The sequence below is a fragment of the Populus euphratica genome, unplaced genomic scaffold (genome assembly GCF_000495115.2).
Source record: "Populus euphratica unplaced genomic scaffold, PopEup_1.0 scaffold2090.1, whole genome shotgun sequence".
NCBI classification, from domain to species: Eukaryota; Viridiplantae; Streptophyta; class Magnoliopsida; order Malpighiales; family Salicaceae; genus Populus; species Populus euphratica.
In genome coordinates, this window is record NW_011501917.1 from 11,955 (window position 1) to 23,164 (window position 11,210).

Consider the following 11,210-nt stretch of genomic DNA (forward strand, 5'->3'; position numbering starts at 1 on the left):
TTCGTCATTTGATTTTTTTTAATTTTTTTGTTAATAGATATAAAATTTAATTTTATTTATTAAAATCAATTAAAATTTTAAGGATTCAATTTTAGACTGAAATAAATATTCATATCTTTTTTAATAAGAAATAATATCTCTATCTGAATTTTTTGAATTAATTTTTAGTTGGAATCAACATATTTATTACTATTTATTAGTATATATAATTCTTATTTTATTTTATTAAATATACAAATAAAATTTTTAGTTTCCAATAAACAAATTTGATGTTAAACATCAAAAAACATATTTAATTGTATAATTGTGTACCGTAGTGTATGAAATAAATTAGAAACTGTTTGATATTGTTATAACAATTATTTTTCAAACATCTTTTATTTAAAAATATATTAAAATAATATTTATTTTATTTTATTTTGGATATTGTTATATTGAAATGATAAAAAATAAAATAAAATAATTTAAAATAAAAAATTAATTTAAAATAGAATAATTTATTTTTTAAAAAAAAACTACAAGTTTGTTTAAAAGTATAGTTATAATTATTTTTTAAATAAATTTTCATGGTAAAATATATGTTAATATTTTTTTATTTTTAAAAAATTATTTTTAACATCAATATATTAAAACTATTTAAAAAATAAAAATATATTAATTTAAAATAAAAAAAATATTAAATACACACAATATGCGGTACCAGGAGTACAGTATAGCCCACCAAGGGCTAGCCCTCAAATCTCATCCTTCGCACCTTAAATGCTTGCAATAAATTTTTGTTAAAAAAAAAAAAAAACTGCAGTCCTACTTTTGAGAGGTAAAAGTAAACCCTACCATTCTCGATTCCCCCCCAGATACCTCTGTTTTTTTCACTTTCACCCTCAGCTCCTCTTGTTTTCCTGTAGCGCCAAGGCAAGCAGCAGTGCAGTTTTCCCACAGGACCAAAGGGTGCGCCAAACACAACCCTTTCTCTTTCGTACTCTGTCTCTCTTCTTTCCTATTGGATTCCAATCAATTTTCCCCAGTAACCCCTCAATTATTTACTCAAATAAAATTTATTATTTGAATCTCTGTCCCTCATTTTCCTCTACTGGTTTTGAGGTAAATCCCTACTTCTCTATCTGTCTTATCTTTTCTGGGTTTTAGCTTTTAAGCTGTATGTGATTGCTTGGTATTATTAGCTCTTGTTTAACCTGTAATGTTTTACTCGAAAAGATTCTTGCTTTGCACTGTTTATTCCAAATCCTCATCTGGGTTCTCTTCAAAATTAGGATTTTTATTAGTGGATAGTGAATTTAGATGGATGGCTGTTTTTTGCTTATTAGTTTTTTTTCTTAGAGTTATCTTTTTTGTTTCTGTTCTTTGATGTTTGAAATTGCTATTCAAGTTGTCTGTGGTATGGTGGATTGGTTTTATAGTGTTGTCTGGCTCAATTTGGGCTGTTGTTGACTGTTATGGTGTTCTTTGAATTGTTGGTTTGTTTTGGTAGTGTTCAATGTTTTTATTTGAATGGATTGCTTTTAGGGACCAATGGGGAAAAGGGCTAATAAGAAAAAGACTCGGCCACTGCAGAAGGAGAAGCGGGTTGCTGGCCATTCTCCCAAGAGTGTGCCTCAACAAACAAATCTCAATGTTGAAGATGTTGATGGGGTTACAGTAGTGAAAGAGAGAAAATTGTGTCCTCACTTTGACAAGGGTTTTGATGCAAACAAATTGTCAGAGAAAATTAGTTCTTCGGATTCTTTTAGGTGTGAGGATTGTCGAGAAGCTGTTGGTGATAGGAAGGGGGCTAAGGGGAAGGGTAAACAAGTTAAGAAGAAAGGAAGTGGTTCGGTTGATTCAAAGTCAGAGTCGAAAGCCATTTGGGTTTGTTTAGAATGTGGGCATTTAGCATGTGGAGGAATTGGTTTGCCAACAACTTCTCAGAGCCATGCAGTTCGTCATTCCAAGCAGAACCGCCATCCTTTGGTCTTCCAATGGGAAAACCCTCAACTTCGATGGTGCTTCCTGTGCAATACTCTAATGCCTGCTGAGAAAACAGGGGAAAATGGTGAGAAAAAAGATGCAGTGTTTGAGGTTGTAAAGATGATCAAGGCACAATCGTCTAAAGAGTCATCAGCGGATGTTGAGGATGTGTGGTTTGGAAGAGGTAGTGTTATTAGTGAACTTAATGCAGAAGGCACCATGACAATTGGTTTAGAGGGAAGAAGTGGTCATGTGGTGAGAGGCTTGGTTAATCTTGGGAACACTTGCTTCTTTAATTCAGTCATGCAGAATATTCTAGCTATGAACAAGTTGCGTGACTACTTCTCAAGTGAAGAGGCATCTTTTGGGCCTATATCAAGTTCTTTAAAGAAGCTATTCACTGATCTAAAAGCTGAAACTGGTTTTAGGAATGTAATCAATCCGAAATCCTTTTTTGGGTCTGTCTGTTCCAAGGCTCCCCAATTTAGGGGGTATCAGCAGCAAGACAGTCATGAATTGCTCCGCTGCTTACTTGATGGGCTGTCTACTGAAGAGTTGACAGTTAGAAAGCGAAGAGATGCTTTCGAGGAAGATGGCATTCCTCCAAAACATGGTCCTACTTTTGTGGATTCTGCTTTTGGGGGGCTGATTTCTAGCACTGTTTGTTGTGTAGAATGCGGGCACTCCTCAACCGTGCATGAGCCGTTTCTAGATCTCTCACTTCCAGTTCCAACTAAGAAACCTCCAACTAAAAAAGTCCAACCGGTCTCTCAAGCAAAGAAAACGAAGCTGCCTCCAAAGAGAGGGGGAAAGGTTCAGCCTAAGATTAACAGAAATACAGATTCAATGCCAGCTCAAAGTGTTTCAAAACCATCAGTCCAGAGTGATTCTCCATGCCAAACACAGTCAGCTGTGCCTCTCACAGAAAACACAGTAGCTTCTTCAGATAACACTCTAGCACCAGGTTCCACTGCCCCAACTACTGTGGTTGATGTAAGTGGCGTAGTTTCACAGAATTTGGCTGCTGTTATTGAATCTGATAGTAAGCAAGCTGTTGCGACTACAATGGAGCAAATAGCAAGTTCATTTGATGACTTCTGGATGGATTATATTGGAGCTGAAACCACATCAGAACGTGATTTTGCTAAAGAAAACAATGTTCTTGCAGCAGGTCAGCAATGTGGAGACAAAGTTAATATTCCCAATGATGACTTGACAGAGACTTGCCAGGCTTCTTCAATTGATGGGGAGCCAAATAAAAAACCAGAATCTTCTTCTGTCAATCCTTGGGAAGAGGAGGTTCCATTACAGGTTCAAAGCTCGGAAGTTCTTTTGCTTCCATACAAAGAAGAGGGCTTTACTGACAGGGAGATTATGAAAGGAGAATCTGAGGCTGCCTCATCTTTTGTGGGCTGCGGACAAGATGACACGGAATTTGATGGCATTGGTGACTTGTTCAATGAGCCTGAGGTTTCTGCAGCCCCTGTTGCAGGGCCCTCATTAGGTAATGAGGTTGCTTTACCAAGTTTTATTGCAGGAATTAGCAGTGAGTCTGATCCGGATGAAGTTGATGATTCTGATTCTCCAGTGTCTTTAGAGAGTTGTTTGGCCCTTTTTATAAAGCCAGAACTTCTCTCAAATGATAATGCTTGGGAATGTGAGAACTGTTCAAATATCCTGCGAGAGCAAAGGTTGGATGCAAAGAACAAGCAATCTAAAATATCTCCAAAAGCTTCAATAAATGGAGATGAGACTCAAATACAAAGTGATTCAGTGAGTTTAGACAAGAACATCTCATGCTCCACGGAGGTCGGAAGCTTTGAGGATGGAGATACAATCCCTAGTAACCTTTGCAACTCCACACCTGAAGTCTTTGTTTCAGGTAATGGCTGCCCAAATAAGAAATTCATACATGCTGAAATTGTTCAGACAGAGATGGAACCATTTATTTCTCAAAGCGAACTAAGGAAATATGAGATGAATGTATCACATAGTTCTGGTTGCTATGAATCATGTAATCGAGAAACTTTGAGTGGTCCACCTGTTGATTCTTGTAGTGTTGATGAGACAAGCAGTAATGGATATACCATTGCTAAAGATGAGCAGAGTGACTGCAACTTCCCTGGCAATTGTGAATCAGATGTAAATGAAGATGGGGATAAAACTTTAAAAAAACTGAATGTAAAGAGGGATGCAACTAAGAGGGTCCTTATTGATAAAGCACCACCTATTCTAACGGTTCATTTGAAGAGGTTCAGTCAAGATGCTCGTGGTCGTTTAAGTAAATTGAATGGCCATGTTAACTTCCGAGATGTACTTGATCTTAGACCTTATATGGATCCCAGGTGCCTATCACTCAGAACTATCTTTGATTTGACTATAAATAATTTGATGTTATAGTCCCATTGTTTTTTCATCTCTTTAAGTATTTGTGATGTTAAGATAAGCTATAAATAGAGCTATTTTTCTCCTGGGGGTCTAATATATGCACTTGCTTTGGCGATCGTGTTTTCAATGGCTAAAGTGAATTTCATTGTGAATTCTAGTTACATTTCAAATGCAGGATTTGTGAGAATGAATGAGTTTCTTATGCTTGATTTGATTCCTGAATTAAACTTTCCCCACGTGAACTTTGTTTTGCAATGAAAATTGTCATGTAATTAACTACAATTGTCACATCATTGAGCATTTACAGGTGTGTTGACACACAGAGTTACGTGTATCGACTGCTTGGGGTGGTGGAGCATTCAGGAACAATGAGGGGAGGTCATTACATTGCATATGTCAGGGGAGATGCGAGGGGCAAAGGCAAGGTTGACAAAGAACATGGGGGTTCTGTGTGGTATTACGCCAGTGACGCCCATGTGCGAGAGGTTTCTCTGGAAGAAGTTCTTCGTTGTGATGCCTATTTATTATTTTATGAGAAAATATCAAATTGATTTGTTTTCCATGTGATTCCTCAATTGGAGCTACACAGCAAACCCCCAAGGGGAGGGAGCGAAACACAACTTGAGAAGAAGTGAGTGTACAACAACCATTACCTCATATCCTGATACCCAAATTTTTGACATGCAATTAGCTCAAATACGTACATCATAAAATTACATCATGAGAAAATATTATTTCTCCATTTTCTTTCGTGTCCCATTGTCCAGGGACTTCTAGTTACTAGAATCTGAATGTTTTCTGGGATACTGGGCCTGGTAATTCTTTTGATTGTTTGCTGTACTATTATCAGCTGAGATATGTCTTTTCGAGGGGAAAAAAGAATCATGTTACGAGTCTCTTATCTCCCTTTCACGTCATAGCAATTTTCTATAGTTTTGATTTTTGCAATACTGGTTAAATCTTTGTAGCATGTGATGGTGTCTTCTTCTTCCCCTTCATTGCTGGACTAGTAAAAGGCAGTCCTCGCCTAGTTATGGATTTAGAGGCAATACCAATTACATTGCAATACCTGGCTGCAAGAATTGATCAGAACTGAGGGTAGCTTCAGAGACAGCTTGTTTTCATTGTGCCTGGAGGGAGACAAGGGCGAATGGCAAAACCTGGCAGCTTTGTGAGTGGAATAAAAAAGAGAGCCACTTGTAGCTATTAGAAAACAAAAACAACAACAAAGAATGTGATTAATTCCTCTACAAAAAGGATAAAAAAAAAAAAAAAAGCACGACACTAATGATTTTCTGAATTCCGAATCGATCCATCTTATTTTTTTGACTCTCTTACTGGACATTATTTTTATGTAATTCATTTTTGCCAGAGATGACATGATTTTAAGGAAATGTCTTTAAACTGTTAAAAAGGGTCGTTCGCCTACAAAGGTATCACTCGATGTAGCGAAGTAATCTAATTTGTGATACTAATAATATTATTTAAGTTGATCCCAGCGAAGTCGCTTTGGCCGAGTGGTTAAGGCGTGTGCCTGCTAAGTACATGGGGTTTCCCCGCGAGAGTTCGAATCTCTCAGGCGACGAATTGTTTTTGTTTTTGCCCCTTAAATATTTGCTAGAGCCTTAAAGACCTTCATTTTGCACCTGGAATATCTTCTAGACAGATCTTATGCATCGTTGAAACCCTTCCATCTTTCCCCTCATATGCTGATCATCAGCCTTGTAATCCAAGGCAAGTAACTGTAAAATGGACTCACTCTACCTTCGATTTTCATACCACTTTTTAGATGCATTTCATGATTCATGTATTCATTTACTCACCACATTAAATTCCTTCAACAGCTAGCGTTCAAAACAAAATGTTCTTATATAAATAGACAGACAGCAAAAAGAAAAAGAAGCAAAAGCCCAAAAAGAAGCAAAGAAAAAGACTAAAAGAATCCAGCTCCCACTCTCCTCTTTCTCAATCTCTCCCTTGCTCTACAAACTAAACACACCACATATTCTCTAAACCCACCACCCTATAACGCACTCTAGCTAGTCTCTTCCATGGCAAAAGTACTCCCTAACAAACTGTTATTTGTCTTCTTTGCAATTCACGTTCTTGGGAGTGCAGTCTTTTTGCCAGCGGTGGTAGAGGGAGGGACCTGGTGTGTGGCAAGGAGTGACGCAAGTAACCAAGCCTTGCAAGCTGCACTTGACTATGCATGTGCTTCTGGTGCTGACTGTACTCCAATACAGTCTAGTGGGCTGTGTTTCTTGCCTAACACAATCCAGGCTCATGCTTCTTACGCATTCAATAGTTACTTTCAAAGGAAAGCCATGGCTCCTGGCTCTTGTGACTTCTCTGGCACTGCTAGTGCTTCCAAAAGCGATCCCAGTTGAGTCCCCCCTACTTCTTTTTTTCCTCTCTAGCTTAGCATTACTCTTATATATTGTGGCTTGACTTTTCTTGGTTTTCGTGCTGTAGGTTATGGATCTTGTATGTATCCATCTTCCCTAAGGTATGCTTGAAATGAATCATATGACCGATCTTTTGTTGGCCCTTCTTTTGCAGAATATTTCTTTCGAATTTTATGAGTTTTTTAGGTTCTTAAGATGCTCAAAATAGGGTTTTAAGTAATTTGTTGTTTAGGTTCACATGAGGCATCAGTGCTTCCTAAAGCATGCATGGTGGATGGGTGATTTCAGATTTGTGATCAAACATAAAGGAGCAAAGAGTACTAATACAAAATCCGAGTGCCTACAAATATAGTTAATAAATGGATTAAATCTGATAATTAAGCATAACTTCATCTTCACGTCAAGGGTTCTTTCTATTATTTAGCTACATCAGAAAAATTAGACTCATGAATAGTTTTTTGAGTATGGTACGCATTATTATGCGCATTTCATTTCCTTCATGCACCTCTTGCAAAATAAGGGCGAATAGACACTGTTACCAATCCCTGGCTCTGTCAAATATTTTGACAGGACAATACCCTTCATTGTTTCGAACAGTTAGATTAGCCCTGTAGTCCAACTATATATAGTGGACAGAACCCTGGAGACAAGAGGGTGAGTCAAACACCTAGGAATAGAGTGATTCATTCAACTGTTCGCTGTAATTGTGCAAAATTTGTCTGCCCCATGATACATGATTCTGTCTACATACAGGCCAGGTTGCCCTTTATAGGGCAATGGTAACCTGCTAAGTAGTAGCTACAGTGTTCGAGAGTTTTTACTCCTGCATCTTCATTAGAGGCTGGACCATGTTTGAAAAGCAGCCAGAACTTCTGTTACATAATGGTATCTGCATCTGATGCTATGCTAAAAACTTGTATTGCTTCTGAACTCTGTGAAAGAGAAATGATGCTAAGTTAACACTAGTTAGGTAAATCGTGGAGAGTTTTTTCAAATTAGAAACACTTGTAAAATTTATTTGAAAAAATAGTGCAAATGGAGAAATAATTGGGAAAATAACAGACAGTATACAATTCTGACAACTCAGGCTAATCTTTTTCAAGTGAACAAACTCAATGCATGTCAGAGAACTCAGTGAGTTTGTTGGATTCTCTTGGTTCGCTATGCTGTCTTTCATTTTAGTGACTAACTGCATAAATCATTTGAATCTCCAGCACTGCCGGAGGGACTGGTACCACTACAAGCACTACACCAGCCGCTAACCCCAGCTTTCAAACACCGCCATCCAGTGGTGGCACCACCGGTCTGAACCCTGGAAACACTCCACTGCTGGACAATTCTAAAGCTTCTTTAGGTTTTATGGTCAATGTAACCTTACTGCCCCTGTGCCTTTTGCTTGTTTTCTCATTCACATTTCGGCCCATGTAGTCATTCAAGCCAGAGCTGCAATATGGCGAAAGCAGAGCTGGTTGCGCTTAATTTTTTAGCTAAATACATCACCCAGAAGGAAAGTCCGCTCCTAATCTGATATTAGATTTCCATTTTTTTATCCATACCAAAACCAAACCATCCAGTGGCTTGCCTGCACTGGGAGCCAGACCATAATCTTTGTTTCCTGAATGCTACCATTAAACAGTGGCTTATATCAAGTAGAGGTGGGTTGCATGCACCCAATTCTCCGGCAAATGCAGCCCTTTTAAACTTTTTTTCGAATGAACCTGCAGCAGCGTTAGTTGGCTTACGATTTTAGGTATCTTCTTGCTTGAGATGGAACTTATATCCCACTTAAACCATTTATCTGCTCCAGCATATGATTTTCTAACCACATATTGTGATATATTAAAAAAAGAAGGTCAATGCAATTACAATATATTATAAGAGTTGGAATACAATGAATCTATCTATCTATCTATCCTAGAGCACCCAACTCCTAACTCGCAACTTCACATCATCAACAAGGAAATGCTTAAAGATGCGCAGGCCATTTTCTTTTCAAATTATGGCCTACAACATGGATGAACTCGATATATTTATGATCAGCTAGAATTGATGAGGTCTTGCACACAGGCAAAAGGAAAGAAACACTTGTGTTCCAGTAAGTGCATTCACTGAGTATATATATAAACAATCATTTAAATGCTGCAAAACTGCCGTGACAGCAAGTCCTCCATCTCGACTCTCATACTTTCTGCTTCTCTGTATTGGCCTTGAATGTGCTGTCCAAAGGAGGATACCACGCTCACATTCCTATCAAAATTATACAGATCTCATTTCAACCATGCGTAACAATCCGCAGTGAAAGAAAATTCAGAGAAATATACCATGTGGCAGCTAAAAACAATCAGATAAAAACATTACCGGAAATGTTATTTTGGAGATTGTAACAAAAACTAAATGATGTAGAAATATGTACATCAATAGATTTTTTTACCATGAATCATAATAGTAGTTTCACTCACTTAATTTCTTATATTTTCACAAGTAGTAAAATTCTTTTGGTTTTCTTCCACAAGGGTATTTAGGATTTTTTTAATTTTCAAGTACACTTAAATAATGCTTTTAGTCTTAGAAAAGACAAAAAAAAAAAACTTTACATTTGAGGGTATTTTAGTATTTTTACATGGATATTTTGTATAATTTAAAAGATTAAGAGAGGCGTTTTAGTATTTTTCATATTGTAGTTTTTATTTTTTAATTGAAAAATTGTTTGTGAGTGTTTCACATTTCCCATCGAGTGAGCAGCGCCCGCACTATTAAGGAGGTACCTAAGACATTTCTCTATAGCCAAATCTAGTTATCCATCATCTAAATAGATGTATTGTCGTGACCTCTTCCACATGATGCAATATGTGTTGACATATCATGGTTAGACTACTGTCGGTAATCAATTATTTGTGTTTTTTCTTTCTTTTCTCTTTTTTAAAAACTAAAATACATAATTACCCTATTTTTATTTGTTGCTTGCCTAAGTCCGGCATAGTTATCACATACAAGCACCTTAGATCTAGTAACAATTTCAGGACCAAGCTACTTGGATCTGTAATCATGTTTGGTGTCATATCTAGACGCGGGTCTAATATGGTTGTCACACCTGAGATGTTTAGGTCTGAAATGGTTGTTAGACTCACAAGGTTTGGATCTGGTAACCCTGTACAAGTGTACTATGGACCGAGACACAATCTATTGGAGACTTGCATAATGAATTTTCTAAGCTCTAAGAGTTTGAGATAGTGCTAGTGTTATTTTTCACATAAAGTTAAATTATTATTTTGCGGTTGAAAAAATTAAACTCCTAGTTGTAGGGGTATTTTAGTGTTTTTTATAGGTTTATTGGTCATTAAATTTTTCAGCAAGGTATGGTAGTTTTTTATGATTATTTGCATAGTAAAAAAATTATTCTATCCCCCAAGTTTAACAAAACTAAAGGGTTTGATATTTAACAAACTGTTAAATAGTTAAAATACATATTTGATATTGGAAAAGATAAAAAATAAATTTTGTATATGAGAGTATTTTTTGTTCTTTTAAATTGTTTTTTATGTAATTTTTTATAATGATGGGAGATATTTTAGTATTTTAATATTATTTTATTATTTTTAAATTCAGAAGGTGGCGTTGAATACATATTTACTTGAGTCAGACAAACAAGCAATATCCAAATTATTTAGGTGTAAAATCCAAGTCAGTTAGATCGGTATAACTGCTAAATCCAAAATATTAAAATCTATTATAATTATTTAATTCAACACACTTCAAATATCTGTATGCTTTTAATATTTTTAATTTAACATGAAGCATGAATTAGTATATTATATAGTATGTAAACAAAAGTGATCACATGAATTAAATTGACAAAAGAATTGGAGGAACAGAAGATTAAGGCTCAAAGAAATTAGGCTGTAAGTTGGTACATTGGAGCATCATTTAGTTTTTTACTTTAACTTATTCGGAAACATGGTAGAAAATATTTTTTAAAGTATTTTTACTTTTAAAAAAAATTAAAAATATTTTTATTTTTTTAAATTTATTCTTAATATCATTATATTAAAACAATTTAAAACACTAAAAAAACTAATTTAAAATTAAAAATAAATTAAGAATTTTAAAAAATACAATTTGACTGTGTGGAAAAAAACTAAAAAGGTGTTTAAGATAAAGGTGTGATTGGTTTTTTTATGAGATGTATATAAAAAAATATGTATTTTTTACTTTTATGTAGTATAATTTATACGTTAAAAAAATTATATCTTAAAAGAAAAAATCAACCATGTCTCTAAGCCAATCGTACATTAAGCATGACTTAATAAGGGTTACGTGACCATGAGGTCTAGTGGCAGCATATCATAATTACTGCCTGGTCGTCCATTCACGAAAGAGAGGTTGCTGGAAACAAAACTTGACATGCCACTTATGCGACATGTCGTCTACCAAGGAGCCTCATATCTAAGTAGG

General features: G+C 35.8%; 2 protein-coding genes and 1 non-coding gene across 3 annotated transcripts; all 3 read left to right on the plus strand.

Moving 5' to 3' along the window:
- The first annotated feature begins 780 nt into the window (after positions 1 to 780).
- On the plus strand, positions 781 to 5,254 carry LOC105118612 (ubiquitin carboxyl-terminal hydrolase 2-like). The gene is made up of 3 exons (XM_011016588.1): positions 781 to 1,101; positions 1,525 to 4,310; positions 4,661 to 5,254. The coding sequence occupies exons 2-3, from the start codon at positions 1,531 to 1,533 to the stop codon at positions 4,902 to 4,904; spliced, it is 3,024 nt and encodes a 1,007-aa protein (XP_011014890.1). The 5' UTR covers positions 781 to 1,101; positions 1,525 to 1,530; the 3' UTR covers positions 4,905 to 5,254.
- A 602-nt stretch (positions 5,255 to 5,856) lies between these two features.
- TRNAS-GCU (transfer RNA serine (anticodon GCU)) lies at positions 5,857 to 5,938 on the plus strand. The gene has a single exon. It is a non-coding gene; the product is annotated as a tRNA-Ser (tRNA).
- A 72-nt stretch (positions 5,939 to 6,010) lies between these two features.
- On the plus strand, positions 6,011 to 8,477 carry LOC105118613 (PLASMODESMATA CALLOSE-BINDING PROTEIN 3-like). Its single transcript, XM_011016590.1, has 3 exons — positions 6,011 to 6,735; positions 6,826 to 6,859; positions 7,973 to 8,477. The coding sequence occupies exons 1-3, from the start codon at positions 6,405 to 6,407 to the stop codon at positions 8,184 to 8,186; spliced, it is 579 nt and encodes a 192-aa protein (XP_011014892.1). The 5' UTR covers positions 6,011 to 6,404; the 3' UTR covers positions 8,187 to 8,477.
- Positions 8,478 to 11,210: the final 2,733 nt, after the last annotated feature.